At 39.9% G+C, this 27,552-nt stretch overlaps 2 protein-coding genes across 23 annotated transcripts in view; one reads left to right on the top strand and one right to left on the bottom strand.

Annotated features, from left to right (window-relative positions):
* Positions 1–27,552, top strand: part of LOC141438818 (muscle calcium channel subunit alpha-1-like) — a 187,827-nt gene that overhangs the window by 95,165 nt on the left and 65,110 nt on the right. The window lies entirely within an intron of this gene.
* On the bottom strand, positions 17,128–19,015 carry LOC141438625 (contactin-5-like). Its single transcript, XM_074102489.1, has 3 exons — positions 18,763–19,015; positions 17,262–17,422; positions 17,128–17,139 (listed from the first exon to the last, which is right to left on the bottom strand). Exons 1-3 carry the CDS (start codon positions 19,013–19,015, stop codon positions 17,128–17,130), a joined length of 426 nt encoding a protein of 141 aa, XP_073958590.1.

Genomic DNA, 27,552 nt, shown 5'->3' with positions numbered 1-27,552 from the left:
TTTGACTCCGGGGAAAGAACATAGGAATTTTATCCCGGATAATTGAATACGACTGTTTACCCAGATCTTTGACACCATGGTGAAGAATTACAAATAATTAGGGGATTCTTCTTAAGACACAAAAACAAGAAGACTTTCCTGTTTTTTTGGTATAGCAAAATAGCTATTTTTACATAATCTTATGAATATTGTGTTGTATCATGTACAGAAATAGAAAAATAATATCACTTTATCGGTTCAGACCTACAAATAACGATTCAATATGAGAATCGGAAGCGAATTGGAATGAAAAGATATACTAGCAAGATTTCTATCAAACATACAAACACAAACTAATAAATCCACACACAAAACAAACAACGTTTAAATTACGCCGATTCGATTCACAATAACTGTTTCAGAGTTGTTTAATTTATAAAAGTATTAATTGGAAAGGATGTCGACACAAAGTTTATTTTTAAAATTAGATTCGTTTTATTCGCTTCCCCTTTATAGATTTAAAATACGATTGTATGGCAGCTGACGCTGGGAGGTTTTTTCCTTAGTGCTTTTTCAGACGGCTTTGTGACTATTTGCTCGAGAGAACGGACTTATTTCCAATTTTCTTGTTCAAATAAGAACCGTTACTTTGTCGCAGAGAAAAATGAAACAATAGGTTTTTTGAGGAAACAATTATAAAGCGAGCCGGTCGCGGGGCCATTGCGATATTCTGTTCATATAAATGAATTCATTTCTGACGCCGTGCCGATTAAAGTAAAATGTAATTCAATATATAATCATAAAATCTTGCTTTGTGCATATTTTAACGGCTCCTCGTTATATGATTAAACAACTGTGACTTACAAAAGTATGAAGCGAAAAAACTATAATCTACCATGCTTTGTGTCTCTATCAATTTTCTTACATATTTTAGCTGTTTTCCAAAATCACTTAATGAATGTGCTCGTGTGGTCGACCCGTTGCAGCTAGTGTTTTATAATCTTTTGTGACAATTCAGGAGAAATAGATCACATAAAATATTAAAGCCAAATGCTATCCGCTTGAATATGTTACACACCTTTGCTTGAATATCTTCACATCCAGTTTTAAAGTTAAGTGCGTCCAAAATGGAATTTGACTTTCAATTATCAATTGGTTAGTATCCTGGGATAAAAAAATAACCTATAATAATTAATTAGTTTATAAAACGTGCTATGCAAATGCTCTAAGCTAGTATTGAGCTCCATTCCATCGTCGTTGGTGTTACGATTTAAGGTTTATAATGTGAAAGTAAACTTCACAAGCAAAACGTGAACGATTTGCTAGTTGATTACAGGGTCGTACCTTTGGCTTTGACCATCAAACTGTCACCCTGGCATGCCCAAATGGCTTGCGAATTCCTTTAAGATTTATGATTCTTCGCTTGCGTCTCTTTCTAACAACTCCAGTAAGAAAGGGATGCAGCGAGAGAAACTGAGGTGTAGGAAAATGTATTAGCTGCTTGGCGCCGTGCCAGTACTGCAGGTCTGGGCTACGTGACTCGTAGCGCACGTCCTTGTTTAACTTATAAAGTGTGAAAAGGATGAATTCTGTAACAAAAGCATGTTACAAGTGTGTGAGGATATCAGTTGTGAGTTGGTTAGTAAGCTTGCATCGCTAGAAAGAGGTCACTTGGGCATTTTAATACACCAGAAACACCTGTTACTCTGTTTGAGACGATGTCATTTTGCTATTGTATTGTGAACTAATGTATTGCTTCGGTTTGCGCTTTCTACGTGTGTTACCGGCAGCCAGGCGTTTTTAAGGGAGGTTAAAGTAACGTATTTTTGTAACTTAACCATGACATTAATAAACTTAAATTCAGACTGTTAACTTTCTAACAAAATTTTAATTGCCAGCAATGTACAGCAAAGTAAATTGACCAGGGGGCCTACCATGATCTTTTCATAAACAATACAAACGCAGAGCAGTTCAATTTAGGCACCTAAACTGAATCGTCGAAATTTACGTCGACGTTTATTTCTCAGAGCTGAGTCTCAATGGTTTACAAGCGAATGAAAGACCGATATTGTCTCTGGTCCGAAACTGAAACGCTAAGTCGCGAAAAGGATGCCGCTATATGCAAACCAAATATTGTATACTAAAACCTCTTTATTTTGGAAAAACCATAACTCTATGTCATTCCGTGTTCTTATCAACCGTTGTGTTGATTACAAATAAAATGTTTACGCTGTCACTAATCCACGAGTCTCTTTTCTCACTGAAAAATTAGTTTTATCAATGAGGAGTTAAGAAGCACAATGTCGTGAATACCTATGAAAAGTTATAAAAGTTGAATAAAAGTTTAAAAGTTCTTGAAATTGAAAAATATTCCAAGTAAAACACTTAAAATTCCTAAAGAATTGACAGAATTAGTTACTTATAATGAATCGCTAAATTTGACACTGAAGCGATTCAATTCTCACTCAAGTTAAGCGTCATGGTACGAAAACCGCTTGAAGTGAGTGAATCAAAATGTCTGTATCGCTGTCGCTGAACCGTGCTTGAACTGAATCGCAAAAGTAACGTCGTGGTACGAAATAGCGATGCCGTTCAGTTTAGAGCCTAAACTGAATCGTATTAAGAGAGCGTGGTAGGCCCCCTGTAATAATCAAAGTATCTGTCGGCTGTCACTTACACTTTCTTGTCAATTTACTTTGCTGTTCAGGCAATTATAATTTTGTTAGAAAGTTAACAAAGTCAGAATTTTAGTTCAGTTACCTTAATCTTCCTTAAAAAAAGCCCCGCTGCCGGTAACACACTGTATAATATCCATCTTCTTGCTATCAAGCCTCTATATATAAATTCAGGCAGGTGAATACCCGAGCCAGAATCCCAATTATCGAAACCAACGTCCAACAAATTGTCTAAGGGCGATCACAGACGAGCCGCACCCGACTACGAGCACACTGCAACCAGAATAGATGGTATTGTCTTTCCATAGGGAGCGCGTCTCCGTTTGTCTTGCTGATTTATCGCCCGGGTTACCTTTATTATGTTGCTAGCTTAGTTTATTGGCGGAATATATGCGGGATATAGCAGCTGAACACGCACGAGTCTATTGCCGTCAATTAATGAATATTTAATCGGCTCGAGAGCTTCGGCAAATATGGAAGATGCTGAGTAGTGATTACTCAGGCGTTACAACCACAAGATATGCTAATGAAAAACAAGCTGCGCCGCGAACAGATGTTAGTTTTGTTATATTGGGTTTGGAAAAGTCCATTTAACTGTTTTTAGAGGTGAAATACCGGGTGTGGCCTGTAATACGAGCAAAAAATGTAAACAGATCATACTCGTCAAACTGAACAACATTAGTTCAGCATTACACTTTTAAGTTTATACGAAGAAGCAATGTAAAGCAAAATGTTTGATGTTCGTAGCGTGACAGGCGACGTCAGTTGTGTTCTAGGATGGCGTACATTGACAGCAGAATTTAATTTGTATGAAAAAAGGAAAATTCAAAGACTCCTTTAAAAGTCGCTGAACTAATACTGTTCAGTTTGACGAGGACGATCTATGTTTTATTTTGCAACTTGTTTTGACACTGGCCCCGTCTCATCTCCACCGAACATCAATAATGGCAGCAGCAGCAGCAGAAATGGCAGAAACTGCCAAAGCAGGAAAATACAGTGGTCTCGGTGCCGAATATGATTTTGTAGCTTTCGGCGTCGAGACCCTTGGTCCGTGGGGCCCTGGCGCTCTGAGTCTCTTCAAAGATCTATCAAAGAGACTCAGAGATACCACAGGAGCTCAACGCATCAGTCTTGTGATCCAACGGGGAAATGCTGCCCGCATCTTTGGTACCATGCCGCAGGGTCCATTTTTAGATTTATTAAACTTTTAGCTTATTTAATTTTATTGTAGAATAGCTTGTGAAAAACACACACAACCTGCTTCAAAATGTATTAATAATCGATTCTACTCTCGATTCTGAAAAAACTACTAGATTTCCAGTTATTTGATTAGCACCTTGTATATCTTTCTATATAGCGTGTATTTTTGTTATAATCGCAAACTTTAATGGTAGTTAAGTTTTATTCAATCTCCTAACGGTTTCCGGATAAAATGAGAGTTTATTTGCGAACGCTGTAGTCAATACAGACATGCGACATTCCAAATGTTCTGGCGGAGGCTGTCACTGCGCATTGTTGCCGTCCTCCGCGCGCCGCTCGGGACTCGGGGTCTATTCTTTGCTAAAGAACTCGAAGGGGGTTTATGTTGAGCTCAATTTAAAACTTCATTGTAAAGACAATGGGTAAGCTAAGCTTATTGTTGTTTCATAATTAAAGAGTTTTGAGAGAGTAACAGCCGTGGTGGTCTAGTGGTTTAACCTATGGCATATTATCAAGCAGAGAATTGTGCGTTCGCATCTCTGAATTTTTCGAATGCGCGATATTTCATTTGATTTTACACGAGCTTCGTGAGGAAACTTGCGCGAACCTGCGAAGCAATTCCAAGGTGTGCGTGAATTTCCAATCTGCAGTGGGCTCGCGTGGGAATTATGGCTCAAGGACTCTTATTCTGAGGCCAGTACACACCAGTGGAGCATATAGCCTGGGACGGTGAACCAATATAAACTAATCGAAAAATATCTTAATTTTTTGCCAGAATCTCCTCATCAAAAAAAAAGGAAAAATTAGAAAAAAATAAGTACGACGAGCGAAGAGTGGTTAGTATAAATTGTGACCACAACGCATGGGCTGAGCAAGCGAAGCGAGCGTGCCGCGGTAGCGGCCGGCGAAGTGCCAGAACCGATATGGCGGCGTATCATGATATGCCTAGGAATTTCATGATCTGCCTAAATTGGTCAAATCATGAAATGGCGGCGTTTCATGATAGGTTGTGTAAATAAATAATTTACTATAAAAATGCCATATTAAAGGTAAAACAAGTTACATCCCCTCTGTTTTCCGAGCAAATAACTCGGCCGATATCTTTTAAAATAAAGAAACAACTTTCCTCGATGGTCCGTTTGTCCCGGAAAGTGCAACTCATCCCGGTGAGTGAGTTTTTAGATACAGAATAAGAGTTAAGCGAATTCAGATCGCGTCCTCAAACGGGCTCGAAGAGCTTCGTCATTTTCCTTGCGTGCTTAAACAAACCTTTCAATCATACAAAAATATTGAAAGTTTTTATTTGAGGCCAAACAAAACGTAAAGCACTATTTCCACCGCGAACGGAGCGGACTTATTAAGTTATTAATGACTTGGTTCAATTAACATCGATCAACTTTATACAGGTTCTATGTAAGTTTTTTCATGATGTGCAAGTTGCAGAAAATTTACAAAAAGTTGGGAAAGTTCTCAGAAATTTCTGGAAATTTCCACAAGAAATATAGGAAATTTAAATTTTAGAAACGGAAAATTTTAAATTTACATTTCTATCCCCATGTATAAATTATCCCCATACAAAATTGTGAGAAGTTTCTGAAATTTTCCCATATCAAAAAAATTCGAAATTTTGGAAGGTTTCCTTCGGCAAATCAGTACATGCAGCCGATCGTTGTACAGTCAAGTACAAAAATATAAAGTTATTCAAAGTTTAAAAAAAAAGTACCACAGACTTTTATTCCGACGCAATAAGGCCGTAGTAACATATTTTTGAGTGTTTTGAATAGACACTTATTTTTGCACTAGACTGTACGTTAAACTGAATCCGACGGAGTCCGTTCCGTTTGCGGTGTAAATTGGGCTTTAAGAAATAAAAGAGAAATTTAAAGATTTTTACGTAGGTACTTCAACTCTTTATTGTACCTACACTTGTTGAGATACGGGTACGCTCGTAGCACATTACGAATCTCGTAGCATGCTACGATTCTCGTAGCGCGCTACGCCTCGAAGAGTTTAGATTAGCATACGTCCGATGTTTGCACCGGACAACAGACCATTTTTACCGGACTCGCAGCTTTGTATGGCGCATAATTAACATGTGCACATGCACTGGACACTAGTCCGGCGACCAAATTCCGTCGGATGCAACTCCGTTTTCCATCAGCGCGGCGGACACCGTCCGGCGTAAGAAGAGCGGTCATCGATGCCGTATATTGGTGTTTGTAGACGCTACCGGAAGTATTGCCCGTTTTAAACTTTTTGTTGGTTAGGTTATCTGTAAATTGGAGACGGGTAACATTCAGCCGGTAAAAAAATTACAGATTTATTGAATATAATAAGTAACCTTTAGTAAGCTGGTTGCGTAAGTAAGATAAATATGAACTTTTACGAAAAAATACGATGGAAAGACATTATTCATTACAACTGTACAATTGTATAATAAGGATATTTATGCGTTCATTGACGGTCCGATACCCAGTGAAAGTTAACGGACGTACATAAGCGGCCTCAGTATGAATCCACACCATAAGGCTTCGGCTCCACTGAGGCGGAGACGAGCGGAGCGGAGAGGAGACGTGTAGGGATCGACCAATCATATTACATCTCGTCTCCGAGATGTGGATTTCAACTAACATGATTGGTCGATCCTATACGTCTCCTCTCCGCACCGCTTGTCTCCGCCTCAATGGAGCCGCAGCTTTAGGCTCCGTTTCCTCCAGAGATGTGCGAGTATGAATATATTGATAGATTTATTTATTACCTTTTGAAAAAATACATTATAAACACATGTCAGGTAATTATAAGAAATTCACAAAAGGATCAAAATAATTTACAATTTCAAATTAGAGTAAAATTAAATAATAATACTAATTAAAGGTATGGACAAGAATATAAATCTACTAGCTTTTGCCCGTGGCTTCGCCCGCGTGGGATTCGGTTATCGCGCGCTGTTCCCTCGGGAACTGCATTTTTCCGGGATAAAAAGTAGCCTATGTCACTCTCGGGCCCATAAACTATCTCTATGCCAAAAACCACGTCGATCCGTCGCTCCGTTACGGCGTGAAAGACGGACAAACATACACACAAACACACACACTTTCGCATTCATAATATTAGTATGGATGTCAATGATGTAAAAGAAAGAAGGAAAGAAAATAAGGTTAGGAAAAATAACAATAAGAAGTGTTGCCGCTATAAGAAGCCATGTGTAGCGAGGAATGTGTTATTATTGAAACAACAGACGTTTACCTCGCCTCGCTCCGCTCAGCTGTTTCCAACAGAGATGAGCTGTGCGAGGATGGGTAGATGAAGCGTTTCTATTGGTTCATGAAAAATAAACTCCTAGCGACACATCTCGGTGGGAACGCATCCTTAGGCAGCTCCGGTGCTCGCTCTCTATTTCCCCGCCCGCGACCCGACGCGCCCGCGCGGAAGAGTTGTGACCTCAGTAAATAATTTACGCGTTGTGTTCCTGTTTTCTTTACCTTTATTTGCGTTTAAGAAAGCAATTTGGGGGACGCGCGGCGAGGCCTCGCGCATCGACGGGGGACGCCATACGATACCGTATTTTCTTTGAAAAGGCGAGAATGAGTACAATTACGTAGCTTGAGATGTAAATTGTGGCTTTGCAATGTAAAAATATGCCGCTCTAAACTTGCTCTGAACTTTCTGTAGCAATTGGTGGCAAAATAAGTTTTTTTTGTAATAAAAATCTGCTAAAACTTTTTTAACTAATGAACTGAAACACTTGCTCACCCGCGACCCTATGATAGCTACGTTTATGTAAGAAATGTGTGCTCATGCAGTTGCAGCAATCACACAAACCCATCTATCACCACTACCATACTGCACTGACGCGTTTCGAACTCAACCAAAGCTCATTTTCAGAGCAACACAATCGTTTACCATGCCACCAGATGTTAGACCAATATGTTGAATGATGTTGCGCCTACTTTTTGTAAGTAGCAGTGATGGCGCGATAGAATCCGAAATACGAAAATTTGCCAAACCGATGTAGCTCGAACTATATGTAAGTTGAACTGCCAATGGGCGGGCCACATTAAACCAAAAACCAAATAACCGATAGGGGAGAAAAGTCCTGGAGTGGCGACCACGGTTCCGAAGACGAAGCGTTGGCAGGACCCTCCCTCCCGCTGGGTGGACTGCACGGCGCGAGAGTTACTGCAACCGGTGGATGCAAGTGGCGAGTTGATGTTAATCGTGGCACCAATGCCACGCTCACCCAAGTGAGATGTTTGTTCAACCTTGGACGTCTTCCAGCTGATGATAATGATGATAAAGTGGTATTAGTTTTTTTATTCATCTTTTCGTATTTGCATACATATCTCAGGTTGCTTATTTCTACTATTGACTACTATGCTACTTAAGCAGCAGCACTCAAGTACTGCAAGTGCTGCTGCTAAAGTAGCATTGTAGAAATAAGCAACCTGAGATATTCGTGTCTAGATTCCTGTCCAGTAGTGGTGTAGGGGTTATAGCACGCAGCACGGATTGCTGAGGACCTGGGTTCGATTCCAAGTGCTGGTCTCTTTTTCTGGTTTTTCTGTGCATCCATGTCTCAGTTTGTATTTTCGATATGGTTACTTTTTATGTTTTATGGTCAAAATCTTTGATATTTGAATTTCGCCCTCTACAGTAAAATAATCTTTGGTGTGCCCGTACAAGACGAACTATTTGTTCGCAATAAAGACCGGTTAAGTACCACCGCTATAACGATAATACAATCACTTATTGTAACAGATGGCACTTGTAATGAAATAAACAGAAGATAACGCGGAAAGTAATACTCGTAACAAAAACGTATCTTCTATATTTTTTGGAAAGACATAATAAACCAATGAATTGAAAATACACGTCGTAACTTTTTTAAAGAAAGGCAGCGTTTCCACCAAAGATGTGAGAGGATGTGATGCGAGGGATGTGTTTTCATGAACCAATAGAAACGCTTCATTTACACGTCCTCGCATAGCACATCTCTGGTGGAAACAGCTAAACGAAGCGCTTCTATTGGTTCATGAAAAACACATTCCTTGCTATACTTCCTCGCACATCTATGGAGGCAACGGAGCCTTATGAAGTCTAGCAAATTAGGTAGCAAGCACGCGAACAAGCAAAAGCATAAAAGCCATTTTATGACGAAAGTTAAACAAACATTTCAGAAGTAATTAAAAAGAAAATTTACTTTACTAAACACGTGACTTGCGAAAAGTTGGCAATTTCATTGAATATCAAAGGTTTTATTGGAAAAGTTTGATGACTTTGGGAAATTTGTAAAAAAGCCGAGGAATATTAAACAGCAATCGAACTGCGCGGAGTTGCACCAACTACTTAAACTTTAGCGGTGACGACACATGATCCCGCAGTTTGGAGTTGAATTAGTCTAAGTTTAAAGTTTAGGAGCTGCCTCGCCTACCTATCGGCAACCACCCTTGGCCCACGAAATTTGTGTACTTATTTTGATGTTTTAATGTTTATTTGGGCACAAACGGTACATGGTTCTTAAAAATAAACAAATTACAATTTACATAAACCAATAAAGCTGCCACCAATTATTGATTCATTTAAGTAAAAGTAAAATGAACGAGAAACAAAACTGAAAACAGGTTTGTTGGCTGAACACAAATACGTTTAGCAGTTAATTGAACAAAATTAAATTAACTATTTAAAGGTGAAAATGCAAAATTGTAAAATGAATGCTATTAATCCAAAAGGGTCAGAATGCCACTTTTGAACTAATGATTGGGGAACATAGTTGTGTCTATTTGAGTATCGTTCAGAGGTTAGGTTTTCTTTAGAAGTTCTTATTTTGTAGGTAGGACCACAGAATAAGTACAGAAGCCTCACTGCCGCACAAAAGTGACGTTTAGGCATAAGAATCGTGCCTCTCTGTCCATCGCATAACTCGTATTTAGTCGCACAAGGCACGTGTAGTGGAATAGCACACTCTAGGGGGCCCCAGACATCTACTTGTAGCGGAAAAATCGCGGAGTGAGCCGCGCCTGGTATGACTGGAGAATTTATTAAAATTGGGAGTAGATAAAAAAATAAGAGTCGACTTGAGAACCTCCTCCGTTTTTTTTTCACCGGTTAAAAAATAAAGGTTAATTGAAAGAATTAATTGTAAAAGTCATCATATATAATATTAAGTATATATTAAGCACATGGTCCACGGCTTTATTTTATTTTTTGCAACACAGTTTTAGTTTATCAGTCCCGTTATAAAACCGAAACGCCAGGCCAGGAATAAGCATAAATCCGCCATTGCCTCCCAGGGAGGGAGAGCGTTGGTTTTTTAAGGCCAGCATTCGGACAGCGATTTGGCTTCCAGATTAATAGTGGATAATTATCAGAAGGTTGGCCCGGCGCCAGCGCCGCCGCAGCAGCGCGGCTGCCGGAATCAACAACTGTCTTTTGGACACAGAAATTCTCATCTTTCCAAAAGCTTAGATAAAAGAGCTATAGATAATTTAATGAATCAGGCGTTACTTGCGGAGGTCTATACGTATATGTATCAATGAACCTCCTTCTTCTTCCAGCTCTAAAATCAATAAACTGAAAACTATGAACAATGAACATAACAATTTTATTAGTAAAGCTTGCCATAGCTATAATACGTCTTTTTTGAAAGCGATATATTTAACTCCTTGTTCAAATTTGAGACTTCTCTATTGGATCTCGTTAGTCGTTAAGTTTAGTTTCTTGGTTGCGCAAATTTTGTCCTCTTTTTAAGTATTTATTTTTCTTTCATGAACACGTATTTCATTAGATTGTCGTGTATGTTGTGTTGGTTCTAAGAATATCAATTTACCCAATTTTAACGTATAATTTAATTTTTAACGTAGCTCTATCCATAAGGTCGTGGGTGAGCAGGGTAATTGTTTTCTTCACAGATAAGGAGTTGATAAAACATCAAGTAGCTAGATTTAAATAATTTGTAATACCTCTAAACTAGCAATCTTTACATAGTATAGAAGTCACTTCAGGCCGTCACTGCGCTTAGATCTTTTAAACTAAGCGACTGATTTAAATCTGGTTGTTTGCCATCAGTTTGATAATTTTCACGAAAGATTTATAATGATTTAAAAAACTATGAAACATATACTACCGATAGCGACGCGCCCCGGCTTCGCGCGGGTATAGCTTTTGAGAGATAGAGCTGAGAAATGTCATGTGATTACAGACCATTTATTGTATTTTTATTCCAGAAGTTTCTGTAACGATTCTAAAGATTTCTATGAAGTTTTCTGGGTGTTTTCGGAAATAACAAAATCTACGTGTTATCTTTGGGAACACGCATGCTACGTATTTAGGTCTCCGCGGACATTTTTGACAAAACTATTAAGCTAACTGTTTGTATTTTCCTTAACAATTCAAAAGGAGAATACCGACTTATCTGCCAACTGTTACCGTCGCGGTAATGTATTTAGCGAAGTGCCTTGTTCTCGGCGTGTCGCGTGAGGGCTTGAGACGTACGCACGAACAGCCTGATTAATGTATCTGGCTCACTCGGCTGTGTTAACATGGCGGCGCATCAAGCCCACTCTCGCAAAACAACACCGCCAATTATTCTGTCGCGTGTATTTTTGATATAACCAGAAACTTTAAATATGTCAAAAAAATCTATAATTCTACTTGATTTCTAAGTCTATTCTTGAAATGATTGTTAATTGCGCTTTCCCGTTTTAAAAGAAAATCAAAACTGACAAAAGTAAACACAGAACACGCTGCCACTTCTCCCGGCAGCACGTTGGCGTATATTTCGCGGCCTACTTTCTTGCCAGTACATAGCAGCACAAGCAAGCGAGAATCCGGCCGGACATTGCACCAAGTCCTACCACTACCACCCAAAATATATAACGACAGGATTACCCTGGAACTAATCCACAATTAAATCGGGAACGAGCACGGCCCGACAAAAGCGAACTAATCGAACCGCAGCCATTGTCTACCGCGCGAAGCGATAATAATCATGAATGGCCGAGGATGCGGCGAAAGAACCCTGGCGCTGAGCCAACCGTGACGCGGAAATCTGAAATCGATACTATAAAACTTTTATTTGATATCCAATCTGAATAGACTAACCGGTCCGTCCGAGTGCGCCGGGCGAATCTCCGAATACTCGCATACTTGTAACACGACAGGTAACTGATATAAATTGGGGAGCGCGGATGGCGAGCCTGGATGGAGCCTGGATGGAATCATTTTGTGATTCTGCCTTTCGAACATACCCTGATATGGACGGGCCATTTTTCACCGATGAATTTACTAGGGAGTTCAAAATGCATAGTTTGTACGATTTTCAAAATCTTAATATTTGAGACTACTTAATACACATCAATAGGCAAATTTTAAAACTGGCAAAGTGCGAACTTCCGTTATGAAGGTAGTGGACTTAAAAGCTGAAAAAAATTAACGTTATTTTTGCGGCTCAGGGATTGATTTGTTGTGGTTTTCTTCGTTTATTTGTATTGCCTTTATTCGTATCACTTTGAAGATTCCGATCTGTACAATACCACGTACTTTACTGACCAAAATTTTATAACCATTTATTAACCATTTTTACAAATCAATCTTTCATTTTTTTTTATTTTTTTTTATTAAATGTAGACTTCCTGGCAATATCCTATTCCTCAATAACGGTTAAAACAATGTCCATTCTGACCATAAAGTAACCATTTTGCTCAATTTGCAATCGAAAACTAAATGACTACCAAGACGAAACCTTTACCTGGCAAATATGTATCATAAATTGACATTCCATAGACAAGCCAATGAGGATAATCATGAAAATGGTTCTCCCTAGTTCGCGGCTGCACAATTACAAGTTACAAAAAGGTTACCTTTCAAAAGGCATAAAACTGGTAGACACGCTGCTCAGCTTTCGTCTAGGCCTTAAAACATGACAGTGTTCAGTCTAACTATACCTGACATAATTTAGAATCAGAAAATGCAAAGGTGAAATAATATTTCAAATCCAGCGCTCCGAGTTCACAAGCTAAGCCCGCGTCTAGAATAATAAACGGAAAATTTTATACTTTGCAATCCAATACAATAAAGTCGGTGACACAATTCTGGAATCAACACAAAGGTAACGGCATAAGAGGTTTCATTCCTGTATATTACGCGACCCTCAAGAAACAATACCTTCGATATCCTTGATACGTTTTTATTGCTACCTTCCTAAGTGCCCATAATGATACGTGAACAAGAAAAATATTAGGTGGAATAAAATCATAATGCCTTCACGTGCCGGCTAGCATTACGGCTATCTTGTATGAGTTTGGTACAAAATGGCCACGTATCTAATATCGGGGTCTTACGGAAACACTCGGTCGGGGAAAAAGTTGGGCGGCTTCGGTGCGGCTACGCGGCGAGCGGATCTAGGTACTTCATACAACTTTACAAGTATTTGACAATTGGTAAGTTTTGTTTGTGTCTAGTATAAAGCACAGTTTCCATCGCGAACGGAGAGGATTCATTACCCGGCTGCCCGAAGGAGGGTTATGTTTTTCTAGCGGATATATGTATGTATGTGTGTATGTATGTCCATTTCGTTGGTTCTCGCTACAGCCTAAACGGCTGGACAGATTTTAACATATATGAGGTATCATTGGATTTATCATAACTGTCGGAGTGACAGAGTATGTAATATTTCAATAATATGACGTCTGCGAAAAAAAATATAACGGAGGAAAAAATATTTTGTATTGTAATAATATGGGTACCAAATGTAAGCTAATAACTAGCCCATTCTAAATATATATGGGTTATAATTATTTTAATCTTCCAATTTCACATAAATAAAAGAAAAAGTATAAAATAAAACATTAAATTAGAAAAATCAAATCGTGACCAGCTCAAAAATTCTTAGTAATGGGTCCCGACTGTTGAACTTTAAACTAGCTACTTAACAGAGGTCTACACCACTAGACTTATTTTCGTCCTTTTCGTTTTTAACCCTAAAATTGGCAGCGTATCTAATAAGATACGTAATTTAAGATCATCTTTTTGTATTTTTTTTAAAGTTATTTTTGTTAGTTCTACAAGAATCCAACGAGACTTGAATTGAGTAATTTATAAGTGTTTGGTCATCGACAACGATGTACTTAAATTACAATTTACAAAATATTTCTCGCGCTGTCTTTGTTTGCGGTGACACAAAGTTTTGTTATCACCTTTATTTCGAATGTTTACTAGTAACTTAAAAATTCAATTTTGCAAACTTCAAATGCGAAATTACATTTGAAGTCTACCACGAGCTTTACGGTGAAGGAAAACATCGTAAAGAGATCTGTGAAGCTATTCAATGGTATTTGTTAAGTTCCCACCTGCACTGGGTACGCAAGGGAACTACGGCCCAAGCCCTCTCGTTCTGAGAAGAGGCCTGTGCCCAGCAGTGGGACGTATTTATAGGATGATGATGATGATGATTAGTAACTTGAGTTACCTCTAGTTTCATGGCCCCCGCTTACCCCCGCTTTGACTTAAATCAACAGCGGCTGCGATCGAGGCAACTGGATTAGCGCCAGAGCCGCCAATTAACGGCCATTCAGCGCCGCTCAATGCTCGATGCTCAATGCTCATCATCTAACCTAAATATAAGTTTGTTCGTTCGCCCGGATTGCTACCACCATCTTGCTCGCTAATCCTGCCGTGAAGCAGCAGTGCTTGCACTGTTGTGTTTCGGCGTGGAGAGTAAGACAGCCGGTGAAATAACTGGCACTTGAGGTATTCCATCTTAGGCCTCTAGGTTGGCAACGCATCTGCAATACCCTGGTGTTGCAGTTGTCTATGGGCGGTGGTGATCTCTTACCATCAGGAGACCCACTTGCTCGTTTGCCATCCAGTCGAATAAAAAAAAAATCAGCGGTTCTTTAGAATTTTATTGGTGCTTATCCCATAGTTAGCGCTTTCGCTGCTACAGGATATTAAGGCAGCACAGAATTTTTTGTGTAAGTATGCTAAATCGAGCTTTACTGTACCATGTCTCGAAGCAACTCATGGCGCTATCAATCACCATGTTACTTCTTTATGTTTATAGATTTTACAAAATGCCCCATGGCCCTTGGTCTTTGTTTGAGTTGTTTAAAAAATATTCGTGTAAAACTCATGTTTCTAGCTAGCATCAGTACTTCTCATTCCCGTTCTAATCGCGGAATAAAATAATCTGCTTGTTCCCAAAATCAATTTTTTAAGGTTAGTTTTATGTTAATTTAATTGTCACTTATTTGTGTTGTGTATATTTCTTACACTAACAAATTTTAGTCTGAAAGTGTAACACGCACATGAAGATACACAATCACAAACAAACTAACATAATGGGTAATCATGAGACGTGCAAGTTCGTGTACTAAACTATATCTTTTCTTTTTAGGGATAAGCTCGCCTTAAACTTTGCTCTCCTCTCTGTGTATTTGTATTTCTTGTTATTTTATTTTTCCCGACGCAAAAAGAAGGGTGTTATAAGTTTGACCGCTATGTGTGTATGTGTGTCAGTCTGTGGCACCGTAGCTCTTAAACGGGTGGATCGATATTAATGCGGTATTTTATTTGAAAGCAGGTTTTCTAACAATGGTTCTTAGACATGCTTCATCAAAATCGGTTTAGCAGTTTTTGAGATTGAACTTTGAAGTGACAAAGTCGTGGGTTTTTTTCTTGGTTAGTTTATTATGTGCAATAAAGATTTAACATATATACATTCTATTAGCCCTTGTCAACTTTCACACATAACATTATGTAGTTGGGTTCGTTCGTACAGTCACCAGCATTAATATCTGCCACAGCGGAGCGTGCAAAAATATCTGACACGTCCTTCCGGCCCTAGAAATAAAGTCGTATCAGATATTTATGCACGCTTGTTGTGTCAGATATTGGTGCTGGTGACTGTACCTACATTGAGCCACCTTTTTTCGTGAACGTTTGTTAACAAATCAAACAAATGTTAACAAATTGTTGATTAATCATTGGTCAATTCGTTTGCCTAAAGGCAAAAAAAGTCTTAAAAGCCTATGTCTTTCCAGACATAGAAATCTTATAACAACTTTGTAACTTTTTAGTACATTGTGTCTTAAGGGCGGTAAATAAGGAATTACGAACGAGAGTCTATTAGAAGCCCGAAGTCGAAGACTGAGGGCTTTAATGAGTCGATGTTCGTAATTATAGTACCGCCCGTGCGACATACAATGTTTTTCATCACATTTGCAAGTAAAATTTTATATTTGTAAATAAAAAATATAATTCTTCCAATTGGCGATACCTTAGGCTGTGCTCTTGGCAGCGCCGCCCTCAACCTCCCTCGGCATGCGCCGCAACGTGCGTGTGCATGTGGTCCATGTAGTCCTGCAGCAAGAGCCCGCGCAGCGCCATCAGTACGGGCACTGACTCATTTACCGACCTTGGGCTTCATGACAAGCACATTAAGGTCGAGGGTTTTATTCGGGGGTTGCAACCAAGGTAGCCTGCATGTTACGACACTGTTTACGAGCAAGTGTGATGAAAAATATTAAAAGGTCATTTTGTGAGCAGATGAGAAAGTAACTAAGTTCCCGTTTCGGATTTACTCATACCTCCGCTTATTAGAAGAGGGGAATTATACAAATGAAAGTGCAATTTGGCTCCGAAGCTCATGCAATAGAATCGACTCTATTGAAGCACTGAAATTCTACGACAGTTTAACTTTATCGATATGGCGTATCTAATACAAATTAACGTGGGCGATAACCGTTTTTAATGATTCGTGGTTAATAACTTTAGACATATTTTGTATAGGATTTAGTCAGCGATTACTTTCGTAAGGCTTTGGTGTAAGCGCAGTTTATTGAAAGACCATTCAAGCTAGTAATGAGTCTGTTTATCGGAGTGGTGTTTTATATTTAGACGAAAAATGCATATGGATAGGTACAAAATGATGGGAGAAAATTAATCCGGCCAGTGCCGTTTGTGAGATGGAACCTCGTACATACATTGCAGGTCGACCGCGCGGGGTCCTCAATCATCTCAATGTCGTAGTGGCTGCCTCAATGAATCGAATGCGTGCACTCCTATACTTTTATTGAGGTCCCGATACATATTTTGATGCATCTACAGCCTTATAATCATGGGTATACTGAAGAAATATCGAGAGCTCATTAAATCTAACCCCTAAATACCCCCCTTAAACATACATACGCGCGTTTGCTTCAATCTAGCGCGCAGAAAAAACGCTAGTCTGTAACCGCCCTAAACATTAGTATGACCCATAATAATTATGTTACGGTTATAAACTATTCTGACACAGTTAACCACAAAACCACAATTTCTGTAAATATGTACAAAATAGTCCGCTTCGACTAAAATAAGCGTTGCTCTCCTTTAATTGAAGTAAATAATATGTATCATGTTTGCACTTACCGTTATCCTCTTCAGCAGTCGTTTCCCCTTGTGCCAGGAGATGGCGGCGGGTGGACGCGAGCCGGCCGACTCGCAGGCCACCTCGTACCGGCGTTCGGCCGTCAGGGCCCCGCCCTCGCCCACCTCTGCTGGCCGCCGGATCTCCACCGTCAGCGGCCGCACTGCAAAAACATTGTGGTTAGGAAAATACAAACTGATACATAGATGCACAGAAAAATCAGAAAAAGAGACCAGCGCTGGGAATCGAACCCATGTCCTCAGCATTCCGTGCTGTGTGCTATACCTCTACACTACCACTGGACAGGAGTACAGACAAAAATTTCTCCTATGCATCACATATCTCAGCTTGTTTGTTTCTTATTTAGTCACTTAAGCAGCGACACTAGCGATATCTATGTTTTAGCCCTCATCGAGAAACTTTCAACACTCCATCGGAACTATCCGCTCACCCGGAAAAGAGATGTCGCTATTAAGCAATTAAATTAAGATTGGTTTTTGGAGTCTTTTTGTATTTTTTATTTCAACTCCATATTTTGTTACTTTTACGGTCCTCCCGTAAAATCCATATCGATATGGGTTAGGCTTGCGCTTGACCACAATCACGCCTGATGGTAGGTATGTGGACTAGGAGCTCGCTTGTCTAAATTCCATGCCCAGTCACCCTAGATTTGAAGACGGCCAGATTGTAGCGATCACGGAACACAGAAGCTGGCAGAGCATTCCACTCCTCAGCTGTCCGGATAATGAAAGGACGGGTGAAAACGCTTTGTGCCAATTTTAGGGATGCTGACAATATAAGGGTTAAGACCGCGCCTTCTGGTCAATCTGTGAAAGAAATCAGCTGGTGGAATAAGAGCGTGCAGCTCCGGCGCACATTCTCCGAAATGTGACCTAGAGAAAACCGAGAGACAAACCACTCTTCTAGGGTGGCGAAGACTGGTGGCGTAAGTTTAGGATTCCGGTAATGGCGACCCAACACGTGAGCGCGAAGGACCAGGCCTTTTTGTCTAACGCATTCGGAATCATCCCGATCGTTTAAACCATTTCTTTCTGTCACACAGTGAATGATGAGGATAAAAAGATGGTAAATGCGATTGCACGCGCCAGAGTGTTAGGCCAATCACCATACACCAGAAAATGGCTTAAAATCTCACCAGCAGGGCTATTATGAATCTTAAAACACGAAGTTTGTGTCGTACCGTCCCTCTCGCTCAAGTATTAAATAGTATAAGTGTCAGAGGGACCGCTCGATACGAACTTCGAGTTTCGAGTTTCGTAGTAGCCCTGCAGGTCTAGATAATAAAATATATTTTTCTATAAAAAAAACCCGGATTTCGTTGAGCAATCGTATTGCTAATAAAACAAACAATACTAGAAATTTACGAAACACTTAAAAACTGGTGACGTACTTCCTGGTGATGTACGTGTTCCTTAATTTAGGGAGGAAGACGTTAACTTGGCAACACTGCGGGCACGTGCACCAGTTCCACGGCATACTCACGGAACATGTCCAGCACGAGCGAGACCTCGCGCGGCGGCACCAGCTGCGAGTTGGCGGCCTGGCAGGTGAAGACGGCGGCGTAGTCGGCGCGCCGGATGGCCGGCCACATCAGCCGGTTCTCGATGACGTCGCCGGTGTTCTGTTCATACTCCGCGTCCACCAGGACACCGTTCACCAGCCACCGGACCGTCGGCTCCGGGCGACCTGACACCAAGGAATAATCATTAGTCCTACTTTCTTCAACAATGTTCATAGCTGCCACGTGGGAACCTTCAAGAAAGCAAAGAGAGATTCATATTTATTTTTGACGGTACACTTTGAAAAGAAAACGCTTGTCACGAAAAGGTCTCAAATCAGCAAACTGCTGAATTTACGACCAGCGCTGGTCTTTATCAAGGAGCTTTCTTTGAGGGATTCGACAAAGCACACACACGGCAAAGGTAAATTCTACGGAGTGTATAGTGCCACCAGATTGCTTATCATTAAGTTTTCTCTACTATGGTATAAAAGATGAGGCATTCGGTAGGTCTTGAATCGCGGTGTTGACCAGTTCTCGTTTGAAAGTAAGTAAATAGGTAGGTAGCTGCTGTATTTTTTTTCAAGGGTCCGTAATCAAAATTCGGAAAAAAGTTTCATTATGTCCGTTTATTCCCAGGTATTACCATGTTATCAATTTGCATGTCACCACAAAAGCAAAAGCATCATATCGTCTACCCGGCCATCGCCGCTTGCGCACAAAGCGAGCTAATGATGACGACGATATTGCAGGCCTACACACGGGACGATACTCCACAAAATGAACACGAATTCCAATTCTAAGCCCGGAAATTCGACGCACTAGTTATGTGCGCATCAAAAGCCACGGGAGAGCGTTCCAAATGAAAACAAAAACTAGACGCTGAGTTTTCAATTCAGCTCACTCTGACGAGATGCAGGAAAATAACACAAAGCGAATACTGGGATTTATAAACCGGCACGGCTCGGTGCGTGCGGCGACGCGCGGACGACACGCTGCGAGGGACGCTGACACGTTTTGTGCGATAGCTAGATTTGACACGCTCCAAATCTATGAAAAAGAGCTTAGCAACTGCAAAGTTTGCAGCGTCGGCAACCCGCTCCGCACATAACATAAGTCAGGCTAGCCGTGACAGACGCCGATACCCGGCACCCGCAGCGGCGCTCTCCGGCGGCCGTCGTGTCCTTTGTTTGCTTGTTTGTAAACCGCTATGTGCTTTTGTTAAGCCGGGATCGAACACTAAAGCGTCCTTAGTTCCGCTCTGTGCAAATTGAATTAGTTCTCGCAGTCCTGGAGCACTCGCGCGGTTTTGGGAGGATCTAATTCCAAATGTCAATGGGTTTAATTTGGATTTGTGTTGACAGTGACAAGTGTCGCCCGCGCTGCTCCGCGCCCGCTCCAAGCCCGTTACCTATGCGACGTACCTATTCAATTATAGCCTCTCAATTCTCACTGCCATGTTAGAAAATAAGCCGCTGTTAATTTACCCCTCTCTGAGCTTCGAAACAAACAGCATTTAAACTTGCTTTATAATTTCGCTGGAAAGTTTGCCCGTGATGTATTATTTCTTCGGCAACTAGGGGCGCAACTATTCCACTTGATATTAGAAGAAAACTAAGTTTGAAACCGCGAGTGTGGCCGACTCGAGCCGCGCACCTAATTAACACCAACGTGCACGCTTTGCGCTCAATATGGGGGGGGGACGACGACAACACACGAGACGACCACGACTTTCAGGGCAAGGCTCTATCATAATTATTATTTGATATGATTGAAGAGGTATGGATTCCCTAGCACTTCAATGATGATGATGATGATGTGATCCTGTTATCCCTCACTAGGGACATAGGGCTCGTAGAAGAGTTTTCTATTTGGCTCGATCTTGCGCGGCTTCTTCCAGCTCTTCTCAGCCGAGACCAATTGAGGCAGCCTCCTCAACTGATCGCCTTCACGTGGTCCGAGGACGTCCTGGCCGTCTTCTGCCAGTAGATTGCCAACAGAGATCCTGCTTGGGCAGGTGATCATTCGACCCTCGAAGCGTGTGTCCAATCCATCGCCATTTCCTTGTCAGAACTTCTCGGCTTACGCTTCTGGTCAGTCATTTGCCACAGTCTTGCGTTTCAATTAATAAAAAAATACAAGAAATAAATAACAAAACACTCAACCTGATTTAAAATATGAGTAATCGATTCTACCTACTATCGATTCTGAAAAAACTATTTTTACGTTATTTAACATCATAATAAAACGAACTCCGGATATTTCGACGGATCCACCAACATCATGGTCAAGATTAAATATAAATCGTGATTTTCATCCTGTACCAAAATAATACTACGCCGAATGCTAATTGTATCGGATAATTTTTTTTTTGCCTAACAGAGAGGCATTGAGAAAAGGCAAACAACAGTTGCAAAAATCGTTTAAATTGCAAAAGTTGCGAACATAAAATAGAAAAGTAACTGTTAAAAAGGGATAAGAGCCAGTAAACGCTAGAGCGCTACGCAATAAGTGCCACTATCAAGCAGCAAAGTGCCAATAATTGCCAGATTAACTCTAAAAAAGGCTACATTGAGCGCTCTCAATTGTTCGCTAAATGAAAATTGCAAGTCACCGGCGTATTGTTCCGGCGCTCGGCGGTCGGCCTTCGTCCTCGGCGTTCTTCTTTCGGCGCTCGGTAAACAACATCACAGCCCCTTTACATAGAATTTAGGCGTTTCAAACACAAACAGCGACCGCTCGACGCAAAATTAAGTATTCACTTGAAAGAACAACCCCAGATTGAGATGAAGATTTGATTCGAGTGGCGATTGAGTCGAGCGTTGCAAGATTTGTATCGAGAGTTCTTTAAAACAATTAATCAATTATCTTCCATTTAAACGATGACAACTTGATCCATAATCTCAAGTATCATCTCCTCAGAAGTTAGCATAAAATCAATGAAAAGAGACTTATCAGTATCTTCTATTATCAACGTTAAATTAATTTCAGTCTGTTGAAATCGACGAAAATGTCCACTTTCAACCCCTCTTTACTTAGATGACCAGATAGCCTAGTGAAAAGAAAAAGAAAAGAAAGAAAGAATAAATTTATTCGCTAAAAGTCGGCATAACCAGATAAATAAATTACAACTCAAAAACAAGAAAACCTAACATAATCTTATATTACTTACTAAATACACATTTAGTGGTTACAGAACCTGACTATGTTGCTTGAGGTCCTGGGTTCGATTCACAGTCGGGGCAAATTTTTGTATAAACAATACGAATGTTTGATTTCGAGTCTTTGGGTAATAAATAATATATTTAGATATGTATTTATCTATGTATGTCATATCCATAGAAGCTTTGCTTAGTTTGAGACTATGCCAATTGGTGTAAATTGTCCTATGATTATTTATTTCAAAAGGAGTCATTTTAGCACATCATTTCAAACATTTTTCGTAACGGCTAAGAATAGCGTTGAACGGTTTATTTTGTCATAGCAGCAGCACGTCAAGCCATTAAAGGATCTCGCTTTAAGCAACAAGACTTTCATCCGCCGGCTGTTTGGAGCGGAGTGTCCGCGCGGTTAATTCGGGGCGCAACAGGCGCGGCCTAAGCCCCGTCATTAGGGCCTTCTGCCTTCACACGGATTGAATATTTTCCCGTTCCAAGAATCCCAAAATCCCGCCGAATACGCTCCAATCAATTTCCCGATTATGCAAATACGGTGCCCCCGTCAATTGGAATTACGTCTGAGTTATACACTTAATCCGATAAAAGTCACTTTGATTGGAATCTGGCGATTTTAAAATTGTCGAGGTGCTCCCGGCTGTCGATGTTAATTTGTAAAAACGTTAACGTTTAAAGTGGGTCGGTTTTTTTAATGGAGCACCGAATATTTTACTGCGACTCGCGGAAATGTTTGTGGTCCTTGTGGAGAATATTGTTTTCCAGGAAACGGGTAGTCGAAGTAAATAATAATATATGACCGATTTGATATAGAAACACCAGAAGCTGAATTCCCTAATTTTTCTGACGCTCGCGATCGCAATCAAATGACGTGAATGAAATTAAAAACTATGTCACTTAAATGAAAAAAAAAAATTGTCGTCGAAATAAAGCTTATCGAATTTATTCGGCGACATTGGTGCTCTTCTTTTCAAACCCAATGTTTTGGATTTTACGAAAAATTATACAGAAGGTACCTAAACTACCCGACGTTATAAACATAGAACGTCTCTAGCCTCGTATACTTTATTGCATGGAGCAAAGTATATCATTATATCGTACGTCTAGCCTTCGCCTTAGAATCGATCCTGCTCGGTCTATAAAATAAGCGACCCAATCTATAAGTATGTAGTTCATTCGGTCAACTGAACTAGTTCAGACCTTTAGTTCAGTGAACATTTGTGATTTAAGGTCTGGGAATGAATAAGAATGGTTTCTGTCGGTAAACGCTAGAAAAAAAAAACAAATGAACTGTGGTAGAGGTGGGATCTTATCTATCTTGTTGCTGAATATTAAGTTCATTATATGTACTTAAATATTTAATTTTTCCTTATTTGTACTTATGTTTTAATGTGCTTGAACTAGAAGCTTCGCTAGTTGTCCCGTTTGCAGCGCATCACCGGCCGAACCGTGTCAGTTGCTCCCCATTGTACAAATAGTTTACAGATCTTAGTGAACTAGAGGAATGAACTATCGCCTATTAAGAAGGCTGCAAAGGAATATCTCAAAAATGTCCAACAAATCTCACGTGAACTGGTGACACCCATAAGCCTTTGACCCTGTGACCTAGTGATCGGGAATGCGGGTAGCGCCGCTCTTGCAAGCACCCCGCCATTCTCGTACAACATGATCGCAATGTACCGTCAGAGATGTTTTTTCGAGATAAAAGCGTTTCTGTGTATGGAGTCTGCTTGCCGGGAAGAAAAATACACCTTCAGAGTGCGCGTTCTTTGCTTTCCGTCTACAGTTTTTGTTATTTTCATCTTTTATGCAGTGTATTTTTGTGCATGTTATTTAAAGCAGGCCCCACGTTCTTTAAATAACAAAAATACACTTAAAGTCATCGTCATTACAGTAAAGAAATATTAGGAAACAGTATTCCATACTAACGTTTCCTAATTTCAATTTTTTTATGACCACATCGATTTGAAATTTGGTACGGATATGTCGTTTGGATCATAATGCCAGCACAATTACTTAATCCTCCGCTACCATAAGGTTTTTACGGCAAAAATTAATTTAAAGGTTCCAGGTAAAAGTAAATCCCATCAAAATCATCACCTGTATATAAAAAGCTGCAAGTCTTGCAACGCAGTTCTTATATTGCTAAAAAGTTTTGAGATGCAATGTTATATCAAGTCGGTTATTTTTGTCAGCCCGGTGAGCATAGAATCGATTTTCACCAACTTGCTTATTTTAAAAACATAGATAAATACATTTTATAGTTCTGAAATGAAGCGTAAGCCAAATTATTTTTAAAACACATGAATGACTTGGCCATCGCAACGGGTTAGTCTCACTTCGTCTAAAAAGCAACTGGTCTATGTAGCATGTGGTCTAAAAAGCAGCTGGTCTAAGTAGCTAGTGGTCTATAAGGCAACTGGTCTAAGTAGCAAGTGGCCTATAAGGTAACTGGTCTAAGTAGCAAGTGGTCTAAAACGCAACTGGAAGCTGGTCTTAAACGCTTTTCGCCTAAAACGCAACTGGTCTAAAAATACAACTCGTCTATAACGCTACTCGTCTAAAACGCTTTTCGTCTAAAATGCAACTGGTCTAAACACAAATTAGTCTCCCTATACTCACTACCATACGTACGAAATCTTTTTGAGTAGGTTTCATTACGACTTCACACTAATATTATAAATGCGAAACTTTGTTTGTTCGTTACAATCACGCGTAAACAGCTGAGCAGAATTTGCTAAAATTTTGCACGCAGGTAGGTCGGTGCAAAATTTCAGTGTGTGTCTTCTAGGATAGGACATAGAATATTTTTATCCCGGTAAAGTGTTCCTGTGGGATAAAATTAAATTAACTTACAACATCAAAAATCAATGGGAGTCAAACTGCAGGCGGAATAAACAATAAAAAACACGTAATAAAGTTTGAATTTTAGATTGCTTGCTGGCATGCATACTTATGTGTGATAGTCTGATAGGATAGCTTCTACTCGAAATATGATTTCTAATAAATCCTGCAGTTTTCGTTTTTAGTTTGATAACCAGGGTGGAAGGTGAACCATCCCACCTGAGATATTTCTGGCGCAAATAGTTCGAGGTAAAATGGGTATACTTAATTTTACCCGAGTTAAACATTCTACTTTTCATTTCGACTGTGAGGAAAATAAATTTACAGATTATAATGTATTATGAATATGATATAAATTAATAATTACTTAGTTACTAATGAAAATATAGTAAGATAATTAAAAAATAATAATGAATTAAATAAGTATCCACTTAGACCAGCTGCTTTATAGACTACTTGCTACTTAGACCAGCTGCTTTATAGACCACTTGATAATTAGGCCAGTTGCCTTATAGACCACTTGCTACTTAGACTAGCTGCTTTATAGACAACTTGCTAATTGGACCAGCTTTCTTATAGACCACTTGCTACTTAGACCAGTTGCTTTTAGACCACTTGCTACTTAGACCAGTTGCCTTATAGACCACTGGCTACTTAGACCAGCTGCTTTTTAGACCACCTGCTACATAGACCAGTTGCTTTTTAGACGAATTGAGACTAACCATCGCAACGCCACATAATGACATAAGAACAATCGACAACGTCAGCTATATAAAGTAATTCCAATAATTGAAGGTTGCGCTAGCCCTAATGCAATTCAGTTTGAGCGATACAAATAATACGAGTATGAATGAGTACGAGTAAACGTTGAGTGCAATGGCCAAGTCATTATGTGTTTTAAAAATAATTTGCTTACTCTTTACTCAGAATTTTAAAAATGTATTTTTTTCACGGTTTCAAATATGCAAGTGGTGGAAATCGAGTCCTATGGACACTCCGGTACTGACAAATAACTGACTTGGATGACATTGCATCTCAAAACTTTTTAGCAATATAAGAACTGCGTTGCGAGACTGGCAGCTTTTTACATGTAAAGTTTTTGATTAATTTAAAGGTAAGTAAAGTAAGTAAATGCACAGAACAGGAGTTGGACGCAAGTAAAGTCAATAAACTAACTACAATAGGGTTTTCCGAAATTCATTCGAAATTTAAATTTACCAAGCTAGTGAAGTGACGGTGAAGGAATACATGGTGAGGAGACGTTCTCAAACCCGCGAAGTAATTAAATGGTGTGTGTGAAGTTTCTACTAGGGTCTACTCCGAAATTCGAAAATCGAAGTTCGTATCGTGCCGTCCCTCTCACTTGTTCTCATTTGTTTCAAGAAAGCTAAGCACACTCACCTCGTGCTCAATAACATTTGAGGAAGAAACTTTTCGATTATAATAAAGAATTGTCGCGTTTCGGGGCTGTGATAAAAGCGTTCTTGTGTTGGCGGGAGAGGGGGCGCGGGGGGCGTCAATTTGACACACAAGAGAGCAAACAAAGTCTGTTATTGTCGCGGGGACGCGATCGGGCGTGGCATCGCTAGCTAAATGGCTGGCGACATAAAAAAAAAAAAAATCGTTCTCGATATGTATCGAGATGCATGGGTTGCGATAAGATTTATTATAAACTAAATTAAATGAGTATGTTAGTGAGAGTAGCGGGAAACCGGTGGATACAAGTGGCGAGTTGTCGTTCATTGTGGCGTTCTAAGGGGGAGGCCTTTGTCCAGCAGTGGACGTCTTCGGGCTGATTATGATGATGATGATGATGAAATTAAATTGCTTCATTTCAGATCACATTATTAACCCTCTGCAAGGATCCCAACATGCTAGCAACATTTGCCACGCTGGATCGCAAGGCTCAGCCATGGGGCAATGTATCTATGATCCCGCTTTTGAGATTACTAGAGGCATGGACTAAACTAGTAGATCACTTAGCACAACGTCTTCCATGCGAGACGACTACGGTCTCAAATTTTCCATAGCCAGCGCAACGAAATCAAACATAAAAGGAAAGCATCTAAACTAAAACAACAAAAAATGTACACACAAACAACGGGACAGTTGAAAGTAAGTAAAAGCTTATAACAATTACAATGGTTACGTTAACGTTTAACAAGGATGTCAGTATTATGTTATATGGGATCGATAGTAAAGTAATACTATGCTATATGTAAGTATGCTCTTATATCTAGGTATTATATTCGATCGCCGTGGTGACTTATAGCGCCATTCATTCAGGCATCAACAAATCATTAATTAACCCATGGTTTAATGAACTGCATCCCATTTGCATACTCGCTGTTTCGTAAGTTAATGAATTGTTAAACCAGCGCTGATGCATCCAGGCGACGCAATGGAGAACGAAGTGTATAAAATCCAGCAAAAACAGTTCGCTGCAAAGACGTGTTGCCGAAAGTTAGCGGTTGAAATATCGAGATTTTAATCGGATCCTGAAAAAAAATCTCGATAAATAGAAGCCATTCTGTAAGGCCGTAAGAAGCTCTCTTACGAGGGCTCTTTTACGTGTCACTTTATATTACCAGCTTATGTGTTATGCCGGAGAAGAGCAGCCGTTTAAGCGTGAAAGAGTAAGAAACACACGTACGCGGCATTTACAAACTTTCGTATGTATTTGTAACGATCTCAACCATATTCGAAATAAGTGTATGTACCATGCCTACTTACTCGAAGCAGTACTTCGCCATATTT

The sequence above is a fragment of the Choristoneura fumiferana genome, chromosome 19 (assembly GCF_025370935.1).
Source record: "Choristoneura fumiferana chromosome 19, NRCan_CFum_1, whole genome shotgun sequence".
NCBI classification, from domain to species: domain Eukaryota; kingdom Metazoa; phylum Arthropoda; class Insecta; order Lepidoptera; family Tortricidae; genus Choristoneura; species Choristoneura fumiferana.
This window is presented reverse-complemented; position numbering and strand designations above follow the sequence as displayed.